The 17,977-nt window shown below is 52.8% G+C and overlaps 5 protein-coding genes across 5 annotated transcripts; 1 reads left to right on the top strand and 4 right to left on the bottom strand.

Moving 5' to 3' along the window:
- Positions 1–1,918: 1,918 nt before the first annotated feature.
- QC764_115930 (uncharacterized protein) lies at positions 1,919–3,343 on the top strand (the record flags this gene model as incomplete). The annotated part of the gene is made up of 1 exon (XM_062942841.1): positions 1,919–3,343. One exon carries the CDS (start codon positions 1,919–1,921, stop codon positions 3,341–3,343), a length of 1,425 nt encoding a protein of 474 aa, XP_062805857.1.
- A 354-nt stretch (positions 3,344–3,697) lies between these two features.
- On the bottom strand, positions 3,698–6,285 carry QC764_115920 (uncharacterized protein). Its single transcript, XM_062942840.1, has 3 exons — positions 6,267–6,285; positions 5,491–6,188; positions 3,698–5,440 (listed from the first exon to the last, which is right to left on the bottom strand). Exons 2-3 carry the CDS (start codon positions 5,581–5,583, stop codon positions 3,728–3,730), a joined length of 1,806 nt encoding a protein of 601 aa, XP_062805856.1. The 5' UTR covers positions 5,584–6,188; positions 6,267–6,285; the 3' UTR covers positions 3,698–3,727.
- A 1,576-nt stretch (positions 6,286–7,861) lies between these two features.
- On the bottom strand, positions 7,862–9,997 carry QC764_115910 (uncharacterized protein; the record flags this gene model as incomplete). The annotated part of the gene is made up of 3 exons (XM_062942839.1): positions 7,862–8,975; positions 9,175–9,817; positions 9,871–9,997. The coding sequence occupies 3 exons, from the start codon at positions 9,995–9,997 to the stop codon at positions 7,862–7,864; spliced, it is 1,884 nt and encodes a 627-aa protein (XP_062805855.1).
- Positions 9,998–11,613: 1,616 nt separating this feature from the next.
- Positions 11,614–14,932, bottom strand: QC764_115900 (uncharacterized protein; the record flags this gene model as incomplete). Its single annotated transcript, XM_062942838.1, has 3 exons — positions 14,142–14,932; positions 12,899–14,067; positions 11,614–12,832 (listed from the first exon to the last, which is right to left on the bottom strand). Exons 1-3 carry the CDS (start codon positions 14,373–14,375, stop codon positions 11,614–11,616), a joined length of 2,622 nt encoding a protein of 873 aa, XP_062805854.1. The 5' UTR covers positions 14,376–14,932.
- Positions 14,933–15,829: 897 nt separating this feature from the next.
- On the bottom strand, positions 15,830–17,928 carry QC764_115890 (uncharacterized protein). The gene is made up of 3 exons (XM_062942837.1): positions 17,583–17,928; positions 16,475–17,430; positions 15,830–16,416 (listed from the first exon to the last, which is right to left on the bottom strand). Exons 1-3 carry the CDS (start codon positions 17,686–17,688, stop codon positions 16,024–16,026), a joined length of 1,455 nt encoding a protein of 484 aa, XP_062805853.1. The 5' UTR covers positions 17,689–17,928; the 3' UTR covers positions 15,830–16,023.
- Positions 17,929–17,977: the final 49 nt, after the last annotated feature.

Raw genomic sequence — 17,977 nt, 5'->3', positions numbered from 1 at the left:
TCTCACCCTTTTTCCATCTGCCGGTGTCTAACATCCGAAAGCAACCAAAAGGAAAAAGTCACACAACACTGTAAGGTAGGGTATCAACCAATGTCTGATCCTTACATCAATCACGCAAGCACACATCAGCAACAGGAAAAAGAGAATGATGAGCATAATACCGCCCTCCTTTACAACCCTCCAGACCCAAAACACCGAATGACACCTGCCAACCACCACCACCGTCCTCCTCTACGCCGTTGCATATGTACAGCAACAACAAACAGCATAACACGCATACGCGGTACACTCGCCGGGTTGCAGTCAAGCAGAGTCTGTGCAGGCGGAACGGGCGGGGCGGCGTCCGCGGTGCCGCCCTCCTTACCTTCCTCCTCGGCACCGGCCGCGCATCGAACCAGATCGAGAAAACCTGGCGTAACTTGGAAAAACCCGAAGACTTGGTGTGTGGGAGAAGATATATCGTATATATGCCGGGTTGGATTGGGCTTTGACTTTGCCTGAAATAAGCCCGTCCCGCCATGATCTAAGTTGAATTGAATGCTTTGATTTCCTTCTCGGTTCATACAAAGCTCTTTTATGGTTGATGTTACGAGGTCGTGTCATCTTTTTCGATTTCAGCAACTTCTGCAAAAGTGTGAGATTCGATTGACGTCCGGCCCGGCTTTTGTCTCGGCATCTTCCTTCTCCAATCAACCCCATCTTCGCCCAGGAATACCATCGTACGGCACAGCGGGAGAGGAGCAAAACACGAGCAGTTGTGGGGGCGGGGCTATCCAAGCATGGGGGGTAGTGATGTGAAAATGAGTGGGAGAGACATTTTGTTTGGTCAATAAATGTCTGAAATGGAGTGTTTGACCGCTCTCTGGATTCCATGGCTCTCACTGTGCCGAGTCTGTGTGTGGGTCGGCCATCGTGGCCATCTGCTGCAAGATGGCGAACTCATCGTTGCTCTTATCGGCGACGACCCACGAATCCCACACGAACTCGTCATAGGTGAGTGCAGACCTGCGGTGTGAGAAGAGAAAGGGGGGACTACTCCTACCAAGAAGCAATGTGAATGGCGTTATGGGGGTCTCAACCGAGCGCGCAACAAATGACACCTTGTACGACAGGGAACAGCGCTCGACTTGAGGTGCAAAAGTGAGAGTCTAGTGATGTATCAAGCATGCACGGGGTCATGCAGCCCCCCTGTCTGCAGACTCTTGGTGTTTTCGTGCTTATTGAAACACCCGAAAAAGGCCAAGGCCGTCCGGATCCAAAGGACCTCTTGTCTTGATCGTAGCCAACGGCACACTCCAATGCGCCATGGCCTGCCGGGAATTCCCTCAATCTGGAGAAGTACACCGCTGTCATTAGGTACCAACAGTCATGGATTATGAATAAGAGGGGGGCCAGAGATGACTTGTCACTTTACCTACCGAGCTGTCCGGTCGGGCTCGAGTTGTTGGTAGTTTTCGGTTTGTCTAGGCGTTTATTCAATTATTGGGGTGACACGGGGCTTCCAGGTACTTGTGGGACATCAACTCCCCACGTTTTCTTGCGGCATGCTGACTCGCATTACATGTTCTTCGCCCCGAACTCGGGTTTTTGGGTACTTGGAGGGAGAGCGTTGGATCTCATCTTGATTCGTGAGGCTCGCCGCAGCTCCCTTTGGTAAGATTCGTTGACCTGTCATACCGGCTAGTTGCTCTGCTGACGCCCAATGTCCCGAAGTGTTCTCTTGTCTGAATGTTGCCAGAATATTAGAGTGCCAGGTTTTGCTGTTGTGACCTAGAAAGTATTCTGTCGAGGTGGCTCTCCTTTCTCTGTTGATGCCAGAAGCTTCGCAACCAAGGAATGCGGATGGGCATGAGGGTGACTGGAGTACCAAATATCCTGTGTTCAGCCAAAATATCAATTCAATTTGCTGCCAGATCAGATGAGACGGCAGTTCGGTGCCATGGGTAGTTGGCCTGTGGATCTGCCCACGCCCACTGTGGTTGTGGAGCAAGAACTTAAGACGCGCGGTATCTGGGCCTTCTTGAGGTGCTTCTGTCGAGCCGTGAAAGGAACCCCAAACTCGGAGAGAATCCCTTACGTTTTCAACCATCACACCGGTCACCATTACCACCACAGCCCCAAGTTGGACATCGAGGTGGAGAACGATGAGTCTGAGGACAGACTGGAAGACGTCACTCTGGCGGTTGAGCTCAAGTATCTCTACCCGCTCCTGATTCCGGGGTGTTCTGATCCCGAGCCAAACGATCCGCGACCTCTCCAGACGGCGTTGTATCCTGGCGACAAGCCCGCAAGTCAACAGCAGGTTTTGGCCCTCTTGGCCCAAACAATCAAAGAGACGGGAGAGAACGCCATCACCAAAGCCGAGATTGAGGAAGGAGGCCAGAAGGAAAGCGAGTTCTGGGCGTCGGCATGGATCGTGAAGAAAGCCGGGTCCCCGGAGCCTTTGGAGAAGGAAAAGTTGCTGAAAGGATATACTTGGGCGTCGGCCGAGATTTGCTCACCCAAAATGCTGGCTAACGACCGCCAAACCCGCCACCGTGTTCAAAGGGTTCTAAAGGCGTTGATGTCGAAACACCGGCTGGTTATCAACGGAAGTTGTGATACGCACTGCCATCTCGGACGCATCGATGACCAACCCTACTCTCTGTCGACACTGAAGAGACTCGCAACCATCCTTTGGGTATCTGAACCCACCCTCCGCAGCACCAGGGACCCCAAGTCTCCCAATTATGACAACGTTTACTCGTGGGGATTCGAGCTCGTGAAGCACAGTCGGCTGGCCAGGAGTCTCGACGGGTTGGAAGGCCTTCTCACCCGCCAGGCCGTCGCCCGACAGGCACATGACATCTCCGATAGGCAGATCGTCCGAGCAATATGCGGGCAAAAGACTGTCTCGGCAAAGGAACTGGCTGCCTTTCGGGAGATTTGGAGTAAAACCTCCCACGAAGAGCTCGGAAAGCTGCTTTCTGGCGACACTCGAATGCACCGACGATTGGGCTTCAACTTCAGCGCTTTTGGCCTTGAGGACGAACGGGCAAGAACCAATCCGAGAACAATAGAATTCCGTTTCATGGAAGGATCCACCAGCATCGATATGGTGTTGGGATGGCTCACAATTGGCGCTACCATTGTCGAGGTTTCGGCGTGCAAGTCGGATGGTCGCTTCGAGGTCACGCTGGGTCGATTACTGCAGAAGTCACGAGAGAGCCAGCGGGTGACGGTGGTTGGGCAGGAGACGCGGGGAGAGCGCTTGGGGCGGGATTTTGCTCAGTTGATGGAAGACTTGGGCGTGTCGCACGACCTCTCCCGTAGCTTTGTAGAGAAGATCACACGGGAGAATTAGAGGAAATTGCCTGCATTGTGTCACCCCAAAGCAGTGCAACTGAAGGATAGATGGGATGGAAAGACGGTGGCATTCACAGTGCATCAGTGAGCGTTTCAACTGAGCATTGCTTTTTTCAAGAGTAGACACCTCATTCATGTTAGGGCTTGGATCTTGCTCGTACCTTTCCTGTCTTTGCCTCCTATTCAGTTTTGATATCCCACATTATCATTCAGCAAGCATCACATGGCTATCACACGAGCAGTAGACGTCAGAGAAGCTACGGGGACTTGCACAGTGTTACTGTCAAAGGCATCTCTGTTGAATATGCCCCGAACCCCTCGAATCTTCCCTTATGTACCCGTTTTCATATGTTTCCCACGTCCTGCCCGTCTCCCTTCCTTGTTACCTCCCCTTCCCCTCCTTGATGATAATCTCCGCCGCCTTCTCCGCAATCCCATACACCACCGTCTGCGGATGCGCCGATATCTGGACCGGAATCACACTCGCATCCACAACCCTCAGGTTCTCCGTTCCATACACCACCAGCTTCGGATCCACCACCCCGCCGTCCTTCTTCGGCAGCATCGCCGCAGTGCACATGGGATGGAAAATGATCCCCATATTCCGCAACAAATACGCCCTCCACTCAGCATCCGTCTTGACCACATCCAGCCCGGGTTCATATTCGCTCACCACCACCGACTTGAGCGGCTCCGTCTGGAAGATCTTCCTCGCAAACTTCAACGCGTGAATCAATCCCTGGATGTCATATTCGTTGTTGAGAAACTTTGGATCAATAATTGGGCTCCCAAGGGTGGCGTTGGCAGGGTCGATATGCACGCTCCCTGTTGCGAGGGGGTGCATGAGGCCGACGATGATGGCCATAAAGCCTTTTCCATTCAAGGGGGATCCAACAGGGGGGTATCCCTTATTGCCAAAATACCGAGAGGTAAAGATCATCTCGATTTGGGGGATCTTGGGGTCGGAAAGCTGCTCTAGCTTCCACTTGTGGCCAACATCTTTCGACCCAGCGAGAACAGAGCGGGCCAGGGCGACCTGGGCGTTGTCAGAACCACCAATGATCTGCCTCCAGTTGGCGAACAGTATTGAAAAGCGAGCGTCGTCGAACCAAGAGGACAGGTTGTTGAGGCGGCGGTTCCATTGTTCTTCTCTGTAAGTTGAGTTATAGTTGACTCGGTCACCGGTAATGAAGTCGTCTCGAACTTGATAGCTGATCGACACCAGGAGGTGCTCTTGATAGTTCTCCCCAACTCCAGGGAGGTCGATGAGCTGTTTGATTTTGGCGGCTTTGAGAATGTCACTCCCGCCAATACCTGACAACTCGAGAAGGTTTGGCGACTGTATAGATCCCGCAGACAAGATAACCTCCTTGCGGGCTGTGATGACGGTCCCGTCAGTAAGGGTAACACCAGTTGCCCGCTGAAGCTTGCCGCTTTTCTTCAAGTTGACCTTGGCGACGCGAGTTTCGGTCAAGACCACCAGGTTTGATTTTGCCTTGGGAAGATACTCATTCGCGCTGTAGGACCGGTTGTAGGACGTCGGGTTCACATTGGTAGGCTGGTACCCGATGCCGATGGGATTCCCCTGGATCGAGTCCGAGTTCAGTGGGATACCATGGAGACTCGAAACTGCGGGGGCAACAGCATTCAGGAAAGGCGCCTGCTGTCGATTGTACAGCGCATATATCGGACCCCTGGTCCCTGAGCCAGGCGGTCCACCCACAAACGTCTCGGCCTTCTCCATAGCCGCCTCCATCTCCTTCCAGCCCCATCCCGGATTGCCCAACTCCTTCCACTTCTCAATCTCCCTCGCCGCCGGACGGTCCCAAGTGAGCAAGTTCAGGGCGGACGAGCCACCAAGTACTTTACCACGGGGGTTGAAAACAACCCGATTGTTCAAGGCTTTCTGGGGTACAGTCGGAAAGTACCAGTCATACTTTCCTCCGATCGTGCTCCCTTTCAAACCAGGAACGTTGATGCCATCCTCATGCAGGCCAGAAGGCCCAGCCTCGACAACAACTATTTTGGCATTGGGCAAACCAAGACTCAACCTAGTAGCAAGAGCAAGGCCCGCCGTACCACCTCCCACAATAACCTGTCATAAATCAGTCAGAGGTCTTCCAAGCAACACGGTGAAACACTCACATAATCATACGTACTACCACCCGGCGCCTGAGCTCCAACCCCCACAATCCTCGCCACAAGCAGCTGAACAGAACACAGCAGCAACCTCGCCATCTTGTTCAATGAGCCTTGAAGAGCCCCCTTACACCTTTTTTCATGCTCCCAAAAAGTCCGAGACTATCACTACTTATATACACCTCTCCGAAACCATCAAAATTCAACAACCCCTGCCATCCACAAATAGCCTCCCATCCACCACCACGACGCCCACCCAATAATTCCTCCCCGAGTCGGGACAATCGGTTGGCTAATATCAACCCACTGCACAGTAAGCACACACACACATAGCTCTATGCCTATCGGCTTGTACCAACCCGGCAGGCAATCCCAAACCTACCTTACCTGCGCCAAGCGAATAAAACGCATGGTGTAAAGTTTGGTTGGGCGAATCGCGACAGTTCCCCTTTTGTTTTCCCGCTTTTTAAAAACGGGTCGCTTACATGTACGTTTTCCCTTGGGCCGTTTTGTTGTTGTTCTAGCAACGCCATGCGTGATGTATATTGTGTGGCGTAGTTAGATTGGGAGAAAACCGGTATGACTTGGGTCTGGACCACCCCGGGGATCGGGGTGAAGGTATGGACCGTGTCTTGGTATGCTTTGTCATGCTTCTTGACGATGAGGCCGGATGGTATGTGTGAGGTCCCGGGAGCTGTGAAGATCTTTTGCAGGTCGGGTTGGGGGTTAGAGGCGAGTCCATGATTGATAACTCGGGGGGTTGAAAACTCCGAGTTACTAACTTGTTGATGGGAATAGTTGTAATAACGCGGGCTGATTTCTAATAACTCTGTTCGACGCGGGGTATTTTTGAAAAGAAATGTGTGACGCAGATTGGTGAGTGTGTGCAGTGACGTTATTGTGCGAGTGTAGGGGAGGAGCAACCATACCAGCTATACTCCCTTTCTAACAGCTTATCAATGAACCAAAACAAAAGTTGAGATGAAAATCCAGTTTACCAGTTAGAAATATCATCAGCAATGTGACATTTTGCTAGTAGCATCACGCAAGATATTCAACTACATGACCACATCTTCAGAAACAACCCTTGCACACCGAATATCCAACCTGGTAGCTTAAAAGCCACATGTCACCTCTAAAACCAGCACATTTCAGGCACTATCTAACTTATCCAGCTCTACAATTTACTTTTCTCCAAAACCGAATCACCAACAACCAACCTAGTCCCCCCAACTTCCCTACCCAACACCACCAGACTTTTCCTTACCCCACCCCCCCATATCCCAGACCCGCGCTTGATTCAGCCTACACTTCCCACTTCCACTTCCTAACACCGTTTTATTACAACGGGGTTTGCGGAGCTCTGCGGAGCCGCCAAAACACCCCCCTCCACCCCCGGCCTTTACCTTCTTCTCCACAACCACCGCCAAAACCCACCGCGCCCCGGCAGACAAGGCAGATCTGTCGATCACATGCTTCTGGGCAACGGTCAAACTGTGGATTCCTCCCCAAATTAGCAAAGTCTGCCCAGTTGATGAATATCGGTACCGGAGTGTTGGAACGGTTCCGAGATTGGGACATGGTATACACAATCTATCCGTCCCATCATACTCCTTGTGGCCCCGGGATCCATCCAGTATTGCAGCATGGAAAAAAGACAAAGGTGACAGATTCGAGAATTTTATTTTCCCCAAGTCCGAAACCTCTCCGTTACCTTGCTTTCCAGGTTCCCAAGGGGGGCACACACCATGCTTTGGGAACCGGAGCAAATATATAATACAAAAACATCCCCTGCCCCCCCCCCCCCCCTTTCCAGTCCTCTCTCTCAACCCCACAACCCTCTCCTCTCGCCATCCCGGTCAGAGTTTTACATCTCCCGTACTCAATAATGGAACGCCTAATCTCCAAATGGAACAAATCCAGAAGCTTTCACCACCTCCGCACACCCTTTTCCCAACCACTTATGCCTCCATCGCAAAATTCACCTTGCTTGCTTGCTTGACCTCCACCCATTTCCCTCCAATGCCTTGCCTTCCTTCCTGTCCAACCCATGTCGTATATAAACCCAAATGGTCCAAAATCCAAAACAAAAAACACCAGAAAAAAAGAGAACAACCTAATCGACAGGTAAATGGTTCCAAAAGTGTGCGAAAAAAAAATGATGTAGTAATGACAGGCCCGCAAAATTGGGGGTATAAGAAGAGAAATGTTCAGAAGGGTATTCGAGGAAAGAAGAAAAACAGCTGCCCAGAATAACGCCTTGCTTGTTTTCAAGCACCGTGTCCAAATCCGGGGGTTTCCAAACAAAGAAAAAGGTTTTTGTGATGTAGCGGGGGAAAAAAAACAGTGCTGTGATATGAAGAGCGACTTGGAAAAATCACTGCGGTGGTCCTTGATGTGTACCTGGATGCTGTGTCGTCTGCCACCATGTCGTCCCCGACCCGTCGTCTACCATCGTCCCCACCATGCTACTCCAGTCATCGTATAAATTGATCGCGTTAATCTGCGGCAGGAACTGTGGCTGGTGTTCTTGCGGCGATAGTTGCTGCTGCCGCTGCTGTAATAATTGCTGTTGCTGTTGTTGCTGTTGTTGCTGTTGTTGCTGTTGTTGCTGTTGTTGTTGTTGTTGTTGTTGTTGTTGTTGTTGTTGTTGTGCAATATCACTCATGCTGTGCCCCTGAATGTGCGGGTGCACATGTGTAAGCGTCAAGTCGTAAAATCCTCCAGACGCCGTAGTTTCCAGTTGAATCCCCAGCAGGTTGGGAGGTTGAGGTTCCGGCGCTGCAGTAAGAAACGGGTTGTTAATCAGCTTTTGAGAAGGTAATTGTGGTGGTTGTGGCAGCGGCTGTTGTTGCGGTGTTGGTGTGCTAAACATATGAGGCTTCGAATACGATGCATCCAGTGAAGGAGCCATGCTTCGCTGCTTCTTCAAGACATGCTGTACAGAACTACTGTCGTATGCAGGTGGTGGCCCGTCAGACCCCCCCGAGGGCTGCGGCGAGGACATGTGCTTGTTTGACAAAAGTGTCTGAGTTGAAGCAGAGGACTTCAGCTTCGGGGGCTCCGAAATAGGCCGTGACGCCATGTCGGTGGGAGACATGCCGCCAGGCTGCAGTACCTCATGCCGGAATCGAATCTTTGCCTGGTCGTGGGCGAGTCGTGCAAGAAATCTCGGGTCGTCGTTACTTTCGTTAAAGAATTCGAGTAAATCCTGGAGTTTGCCGGGGCTTTCACCCTCCAGGAAGCCGGGCGCATTGCCAGTCACCTTGGCATCCCATTCCAGCATTGGCTGCTGATCGCGTGGTAAATGACCGTAGAGTGCAGCATTGAGCTCCTTCCATGCATTGCTGATCGAAGGTTGGTGAAGTAGGCCGTAAATTACGAGTGAGTGGTTCCAGTGTCCCTTGTTGCATCCATCCTCATAATGGCGGGCGACATGGTCGAAATACCGATCGCGGCTGGCAAGAAAACCTCCGCAAAATCCGCAGGCCCTGAAAACAGCACGTCAGTGGTCCGTTCTGGTCCGCTTCACTGACCAGATCGAGTGTTCAACTCTGGCCGCCATGTTGGCAGCCTTATTTGGGGGCGGGCAGCTGAGCAAGGATCGGGACAGAAATCCTGCTGCTTACCCCACCTTCAGAAACATTGAAGGCGCAGAAATAAGAAAGCAAAATGAAGGACGGAACTTACCATGCTGTTTTGCGCTGTGTGTAGCGCACCACCCGATCCGCGTGCGGGCATGTCGTGCAGCCGTGGGCGTTCTTGTGGTGCTGATTGAACGTATTGGCTCCCCAGAAGATCCGATTGCAGTTGGGACACGGATAGCGCTTATATCTCTCGTGGAACTCATCCTCGTGTCTTTTCCAGTCAAACTTGCGCTGGAAAGCAACGTCACAAAAGGTGCACCAGTATGCGCCTTGCGGTTTGGAAGTGCCCCGGTTGTTGCTCTTTACGGGCGGCGCAGGCGGCGTGGGAAGCGGCGCAATCTCCTGTCCTCCTGCTGCTTGAGACGAGACGGAGCTCATGGTGGTTGCCGTCGATAGTATGCTGGCCCTCCCAGAAGCTGATGACTGCGAGCTCGAGGTAGTCGATATCGACAGCCGTGTGCCATGATGGTAACCAAAGTTGTGCTGCATCATTTTCCCCGGAATGATTGGCTGGTTCACCTGCGACGGCAACTGTGGTGAAGGAAGCGCCTGTTGCTGCTGTAATTGTGGGTGTGGCTGTTGCTGTTGTTGCTGTTGGTGGAGCTGCTGTTGCGATTGTTGAGAGTAGCCGCCCATCTCCATCCCCACAGGCGCCACGGTGGTGGCTCCAGTCCCAGTTGATGACCCTATTCTCACGTTAACACTCGCAATCAACCGCCAACTTGGCGCGACAACATACCATCGCCATAGTTTTCCAGAAGAGCCCGCAAAAGAGCCTCGCGGGGTAATCCACAGTCGGTCAGGGCTTGGACGTGAAGACGAGCCGCGGCCAAGGTGTCGGCGGCCGGTTCCCCGAACGGATCCATCAAGAAAGATAATCAGATGAAAAAGCTGTAGTTAAGGCAGGAATTGAAACGTAAGGAAATAACTGAGCTCAGAAGGCAAGGAAAACAATTCGAATTGAAGACGCGTAAAGGTAAACGTGGGAAGAAGAGAAGCGGCCGGTCTACCAGGCCGTCATGGCAGCTGCCAATTGCAAGATTTCGCGAAAAGGAGGGAAAAAAAGGTGATCAAGCCGACAAGGCGCGCGTGCCTGGCGGGAGACTGGAGGATATAATACGAGGAGGGGATGAGCTTCGAGCTCTTGTCTTGTGTTGATAGGAATAGGGAAATCGGATGGTGCAACTCTAACCAACAAGACAGGGACCAGGGGGGTGGAATTGGTCTGGGCGGAGGCACCGACGCATCGGGGGAGCAACAAAATGGAAGCAGGAAGGGGAAAAAAATAACACTGTGAGAACAAGCAATGGCAACCACGCCAGTCAAGCAGCAAAAAGGACACCTCGAGCAGGCATTGGGCCGCACACCTGGCAGCGAAAAAAGAGACAGACAGGACAGGGTGCGGGAGATCGTAGGGCAAGTGCTCGCCCAAGCTTCTTCAGCAAAGACAAGCCTTTCTGATTGGGGAAGCGTTTGGAGGGGCTGACCACCTGAAACGACCCCCGGAGGCAACACCGCACCATGGAAGCTGCTGGTTCTGGCGTTTCGAAACACCAAGCCTGCAGCCTGTCATCCAATCACCACGCGTGTGGGGATGTTGGCTCCCCTCGTCCATTGTTTGCCCCTCGGGTCTCGCTTCCCCTCGACGACGACACTTATTAGAAGGGGGTTGCGAAGGGTTGTCCCGAGAGTCTCATATCTCTCCACACATCCATCCCATCATCACGCCCAGCATCGAGAACCTGCTGTCCCCCCTCACGGCTCAAAGAGATTTTCATCAGACCCCAGACACCACGTGTAGGCAGGGGGGCTAAGGGGCTGCTAATGTGGGTGTAATAACGACAACGTCGCGGGCCCCTCCGGTGCGACCAAGCCTGGGCCCGGTATCGTGGAAGAAGAAAAGAATGAAACTCGATCAACTTGGACCGGCCTGTGCATTGCCTTACCTCTAGACTTAAGCCACCTCCGAGCCAGCAGCTTCCTATTGTGTGCTGACTCGGACAAGCTGCATCCGCCTCTTCTCTCCGTATCAGCTGTGAGCCGTGCCCCAGCAGCGGGTGGTGTTTCTTGGGAGCGAAAGACGACTGGATAACATCACCGAGCCTGCCGGGCCAGCCCAAACCTTCCACCCGGAAGGAAGCGGGGAACGGGAGAGAATGGAACCATTATTTGCGGCTCTTAGGACTCCTGGGAATGGGTATGGACGGATCCACAGCAAAGACGGGAGAGGGACAGGCGATGTCTTGTTTCTCATATTTTGTTATTAGTGTATATCGGGGTATCTTGTCGTAAGCCCAACGCTGTGCCATCCGGACATTTTGCCTTGAATGCCGCACAGCAATGACAACCGATGCTTCAAAAATCCCACACAAGTTCCACAAGTCACGTCTGGACCATCCCATTTCCGTTGTTCGGACATACTGATCTCAAGCTCAAGAGGCCTTGTGACCTATGACTTATCAGCAAAGTCACAGGTGTGCTGTTACAGCAGCTCGAAGCCTGCCTCCTCCAATTCCTTCCCGCTGGCCAACATCGGACGGCCTTGCATTGGAAAGGGCCAGAACAGAGGATTCTCCATGCTACTGGATATACTCTCGGCGCCCGCCGGTTTGCCCTCTTGTCCCTTCCCTGTTCCGGGTGCCGTTCCGTCGCCTTCGCCCCACGTGCAGTTGAAGTCAGACTTGGCGAAGTTGGGGGCAAAAAAGTTGAGGCTGCTTGTTGATGGGCGAGTTGCTGAATCGATCATCTCTGGTTCCGCGCTCACATTCGCTTCCCCTTTAGCAACTTGTATGTCCACATTGATGTCCCACTTTTTGGCAAGAAACCGGAGAATGTTGAGAGCTTGTTCTGCAAAATGATGACATGGTGCCATCTCTGTCAGGTCAGCAATACCGCGGCTGAGCGCATCAGCAACACGGGGATCTATTTGTGCCGCTCTCTCGAGAGACTGGGTAGGATCGCCACCGGCCTTAGGGGCCCTGTTTCTCTCCTCTGACCGTGCCGCTCCAATGGCAAGATGCATGATTGACGAGGTAAGTACAAAGTAGGGAACAAATGACGGTGTTCGTCTCAGCGTGTACAGCTGCGAGTATGAGCGCAGAAGGCCAGAAATGGCGTCTGATGCTTGGGAGCACACATCCCGGGGAGAGACCCCCGAGCCAATGATACGAAGCCTGATCAATGGCCGGAACAGAAGTAGAATGGCAAAATGGTAGTACATGCTGCCAAACAGAACCGTATGAGCAAGAATCCAAAAGTTGACGCAAAAGACCAACAAGAAAACGTACTGGGCAAACAAGACCGCCGGGGTGAAGTTGTGGCCCAGGCGGAGAACCTCCGGTATTCGATCGTACCAGTCCAAATACTGCGTGTAAATAGCAAGCAGGTCTTTGCTGGTGAGTGGCCGCCCAGGGGAATGCATAATGTACAGGGATTGATGAACAAGCTCACTGAGCTCGCAGAAACATTTGTAGACCGACCGTACATTCGAGGGCTGCTCACACGACCTCTCGAGCGGTGTGCCTGATGTTGAGTTTAGCCTTCCATCGGTTGTTGGTGGTCCGGGTATGGTGATCCCCTTACCATCATCTGTATAGGGAATCCACAGAGAGGCCTCAATGTCGTCTATAATCGCGGGTTTTGGCGGGAGCCGTGGAAAGCAGGAGCATTGAGGCAGAGTTCCAGTCGCCAAAGACCATGCGCTGAATGTGACGTTAGTTTTCCTAAAGGGGTGAAAAGCAAAACAACAAGTGGAAATGATTTCTTACTGGTCCAGGGCAAACGCCCCCCAGAATGTGGCTGCTTGGACAGCAGCCAGGTCGTCATCTTTGCCGTCGTCTTCCACTCGATGAAGCCCCATCTCAATAGCCAGACGAATGCTCTGGCCAGCGTAATACCAACTTTCCGAGTCCCTCCCGCAGCTGGCCTCTCTGATGGACATTATTCCAAGGGCCTGGATGGTCGTTAAACTGTGGTGGTCAGTTTCCAGATGAAAAAGGCGCTGACACTCTTTGAAGAAGTGATCTCCAGATGTGTAGGGATCATCTGGGTTGGACCGAGTGTTTGGTTTGCTCGAGAATCTGCACCCAAGTGCAAGCAGCGCGTTCACAAGAATGGAGGAACAGAATCTTGGCCGGCCGTCGGTGAAATCCCGCAGAAAATGCTCCTTGCTCAGTGACGCAAAGGTGGGATATTCCCAGCAAAAGTACAGCGCCAGGAGATGCTGAACAAGGGCTGGGTCTGATGTTATGTTGGTCCATGTTGCCGTCGGGACCCGTATCCCTTCAAAGTCGGGAACCAAGACGCTATCCAGTCCCCGAAATCGAGCAGGATTAGGAGGAGCAGTGCCCTGGCTTTCAATCCACGACCCTACTCGGGAGTGGTGAGGCGGTCGAATTGTATCCGAAGAGCTCCAGTTCATTATCTCTGGGGCCGAATCACTGCGGGTAGTGTGGCTTTGGGTTGAAAAATGACCGCCCCAAGGACTCTGGTGGTCTTCAGGCTGAGTGCTATACGGGGCATGGCTGGACACCGGGCTAGCAGCATGGTACGCGGAAGATAACGGCATGTAACCGGTCGACGGTCCAGCGGGAAACCCAGTCAGTCCGCGCGGAGGCACGCTGCCGTAGCCAACGCCCGCAGAGCCCATGATGCGGCTGATGGGAGGAAGCGCGCCAGCCCCTTGCTGGGAGTGAAGACTATGCAGCCATTCGGACACGTCTTCCACACTTTGGCCATTTCGCAGCCGCTTGAGAACATCTTCCCAGTGGTCGCTTCGGGTGAGAGCCGTGAAGACCTTGTCGTTGCAGCGCTGCGCCTTCCGGAGCTGTTCTATTTCGTTTCGAAGGTTCTCCTTGGACTGTCGGACCGGGATCTCATATATACACTCCACGTCCTTCTGAGTTTTACATCGACCGCATGGTCTCTGTCCGTCGCACTAGGTGGTGACATCAACAGTCAGTTTAGGGGCCAGGACCTATAGGACGACGATTGTTAGTTGGAAGCACAAACCTTTGCACGCTTCTTGCGACATTCGGTGCAAGCATTCGGTGTCACAACCCCAAGACCTCTCCTCCTCTTGGACACGCCGGAGTGCTGAGAAGCAGGACCAACCGCCGAGACGGACGATGGAGTAGCAGCCGACGACGAACTATGGGCTGGCGCAGGGTTGGTCCCACCGGGCGTGGGCGGTGGCAGCGAGGGCCCGGGGTGGCCACCGTCCGGGTCTTCGTCCATTGGATCCATGGCGACCCTCGTCTATGATTGTTGTCTCTCCACCTCACGGAGCCAGCAAGGTAATATCTCTGGAAAGGCTACGGTAATGTGCGCCAACATGCTTAACAACTGGGAACACTAGTTGTGCAGATTCCGAGTGGCGGGGGCAGAGCTCTTGGACCATCGGACTGTGCAAGAGCGCGCGTCAAATGTGGACTGATGACTCCTACTTCTTCCAAGTTCCTATCGTATGGGTCGAGGGCTGTCCGGACAGGTCTGCGTCGTGAAGGAATCCCGTACGTGCTGGAACTGGACGGGTGAGAGGGAATGTGAAGAGGACAGGTGGGAAATGCTCATGCCGGATAGGCCAGTTGGGGCAGTTCGAAGGGCTGGGTGGCTATGGGACGCCTCGTGGGGAAAATATAGAGAAGGGGAGTCGAAAGCCAAACTCAAACGACACGCAATGCGCGCTCGGGCTTGCCTGGGGCTCCTCGCAGTGCTGCGTCTTGTATGATGGCAATTTGGGCAGCTCGACGACCGCGTCCTTAAGAAACCGGCCGGCAAAAAGCTTGGATGGATCATGGTCGAAAAACCAGAATAATTAAAGGTCCAACCTTGAAAGGCGGCCCCACACCCCAGGGAGCTAGGACCACCATCCCACAAACATGTGGGGGTGACTATATCTTCTGTCAGGATCAACGTAAAGATGAAAGAGGTTTCTTGCATTATGATATCTACAGTGGCATACATGGCAATGATAGACCAATGCTGCCTCTGCATAGATTGTTTATATCCAAGTATACACCATATCCAAATTACATAGCAATTGGCACGGCGGTTACGGTAAGATATCTGGTCCAAGCAAATCGTCCTGTTGCAGCCAGTCAGCGTCTGGAGTGACTTCAAAGCGACGCTGCATGTCAAAAATGAACCGCCCCTTTTTCTTGAAAATCGGTGATTAGCTGTCTTGCTTCCGGGTTCGCTGCTACATTCCGGAAACGGAACGGGGTTCGAGAAGAGAAATGCACACTGGAATTACTGGCTCTGAAATATTGGTAAGAACTGCGCCTCAACGTCTCAAATCTTCTCGAATAGTAAGGCGTCAGATCTAGGCTTTCGATATTGTGTGTAAGTGACGTTATGGGCAATCGTCATTTCAACCTCAATCTACCAATCGGGGTGCCAGCGAGTCCGGCCCGCTGTGGGACCTTCAATTTGGCATCATGTCAGCTCCCAGAATGGTGGGGATTAGTACACACCCATCGACTTGAAGCTAGACTTCAAGCTTTCAGAGTGCTGGTAAGCGGGCGCAAAAATCTGGAACTTCATAAGGACGGACATAGTCTCGACTAGGAAGCCTAGGAGGCGTGGATAGAGGCCGCATCCGGAGCCAGCATCCGAGCACAATGACTTGTCATAAAAGTGCATTGTATAAGGGACAGAATTAAATTATGTCGAATACCCCCACTAGAGCACGCCTGCTCAACGCCAACGTAACCAGTCCAACCAACCCACATACCAAGCCGACTCCGTGCTCCCAAAGTGCCTATGAAAGCAGAATAAGATGAGAACAAAAAGAGAATAAGTACATGCAGTGACACGGTCGTGGCAGCAATTGCCAGCACTTATCAGAAACTCAATGGCGAAAATAAACAAAAGAAACCGGTGTGTTGTTCGTTCAGTAGTTCTTGCTGGGGCTCCTTTGTCTGAAGCCCTTGGACGGACTTCTGTCTCTTTCTCGCTCCCTATCTCGGTACTCTTTGCTGGGACTCCTCCTCATTGATGGGGTTTGTGGCGGCATGATGGCTCTCATCATCGGGGTGCTATCGGTCTCTGTCTCTGTTTCTTCGCTGAGAAGTTGTTTCCGTACACTCTTGGGTGTCATACCGACAGGCGCCCAGAAAAAGCCATCCGACGAGACTGGAAGCATCGGAGCCATAGCTGGAGGTGACTGTAGTGGGGGCGCAGGTGCCGGTGCACGGGGATGTTGAAACGAGCCAGTGTCCCGAAGACGACCAAAGCCCATGTTGGTAGCAAGAAGGGTGGCGAGGAATATTGTAAGAAGGAAGGCCTGGTACCAACATGTTAGAGCACGTGGGCCCAGCAAAGCGAAAGCAACAGAAACTTACCCAGGTCTTGTAGGATATAACGCCAACAAACTCGTTGAGGATCTCAGCTACCTTGCGGACCGAGATATTGGTGGTTGCAATGCCGTGAGGGTCCTGTTGCATGCATATTTCCCATTGGGTGCACACCGTTTCCATATAAGGTGCGCGAGTTGCCTTGGGCGAGCAAGCATTCTGGGTGAACTGCTCTGCACATTGCCTGATCTCCTGTTGCAATGCCGCTATAGCCTTGTCAGCCTCGCGCGATAAATCTGACCGCACTTGCTTGATCATTTCGAAGACAATGATGAATGCAAGGCACATGAGAAGGATATTTGCCCCAAGTTGCAACCACCTGGACAGAATAGCTGGCGCATTGGGGTTGTCGCTCAGAGTCGCGAGGAACTTGCTCAACCAGCCTCGTTTCTTATCCCTCTTCTGTTTTGAACTCGTCACCAGCGCCTTGGAGCTCTCTGGAATATCGCTATCTGAGTCATCCGAGTCGTGGGCGAGGCGGGACCTCACACTGCCGACATCTTTGTCGCCGAAAAGCCTTTTCCTCTTCCTGACCTTATCACGAGCTCCAGATTTAGGGAGCTCCCCCTTTCCGGCAGTTCGATTCCGATCCAGGTTCCGGTTCCACATCAGTTTGATGGGTGAGGGGGTTGCAGCGGACTTCATCCCGATGTGTTCAATGTCTGGCGTGTCGGCTGGCAAAATCGAAGTGTCGGTCATAGCGGGACTTGATTCGGCGTCAGAAACTTCGGACATTGGTACATCCTCGAAGCGTTTCTGCGGTGTGGTGAACGCTGGATTCCGAAACGCGGGGCCTGATGGTTTGTTCTGTAGCTGCGGTGAAAAGAATGAGGCATGTGGGGGGGCCGGGTGGTCTTGTTTGAGTGGTGAGCTCTTGCGCACCGCGCTCGCGAATGGGTCATTGCTGACTTTGCTGAATCGTGAGACGGGTGTTTCAAATGAAGCTATAGGGAAAGGCGCGCGGTCAGTTGATGCCATCGTGTTGACGCTGAAGGGCTTGTATAAAAAGGTGAAAATTGATGTGTTGGCATGTAGCCGGCAAGGTTATTATTGTTTTGCAGGCGGGGTAGTGCGAGAGCAATGGAGGAGAACTTACAGAGGGTGAACTTTTTGGGCAGAGCTGCGAAGGGACTGGAGGGGTCAATAGCATGCTTGCGTTCTGGCTCCCAGTCCATGAGGCCTTCCGTCCCTCGGTGGTCCATGGTGCAAGATGCGGTCGCAGACAAGTGAAAACCGTTGGGCAGTAAAACAGACTTCGTGTTGTGATCGCATAGAGTTTCGGGGCAGCCGGTGGAGTGTGGAGAGATGGGCGGCGCACTCTTTCACAATGTTTCTTGGGACGGGAGGTAGAGAGCTTGATGGAGGATTGCTGTTGTCAGTGGCAACCAATACAAAAGGAAGCCTGCGAATGTAAATACTGGCAAATAAGCTGGACTTTTCTGGAACGGCCCACATCAGGTCAGCCCTGGCCTGTTCCGTCTCCACCTCCAG

This window comes from Podospora pseudoanserina, chromosome 1 (assembly GCF_035222485.1).
Source record: "Podospora pseudoanserina strain CBS 124.78 chromosome 1, whole genome shotgun sequence".
Lineage (NCBI taxonomy): Eukaryota > Fungi > Ascomycota > Sordariomycetes > Sordariales > Podosporaceae > Podospora > Podospora pseudoanserina.
Note: the sequence above shows the minus strand (reverse complement) of the source record. Positions and strands in the feature narration are given on the sequence as shown.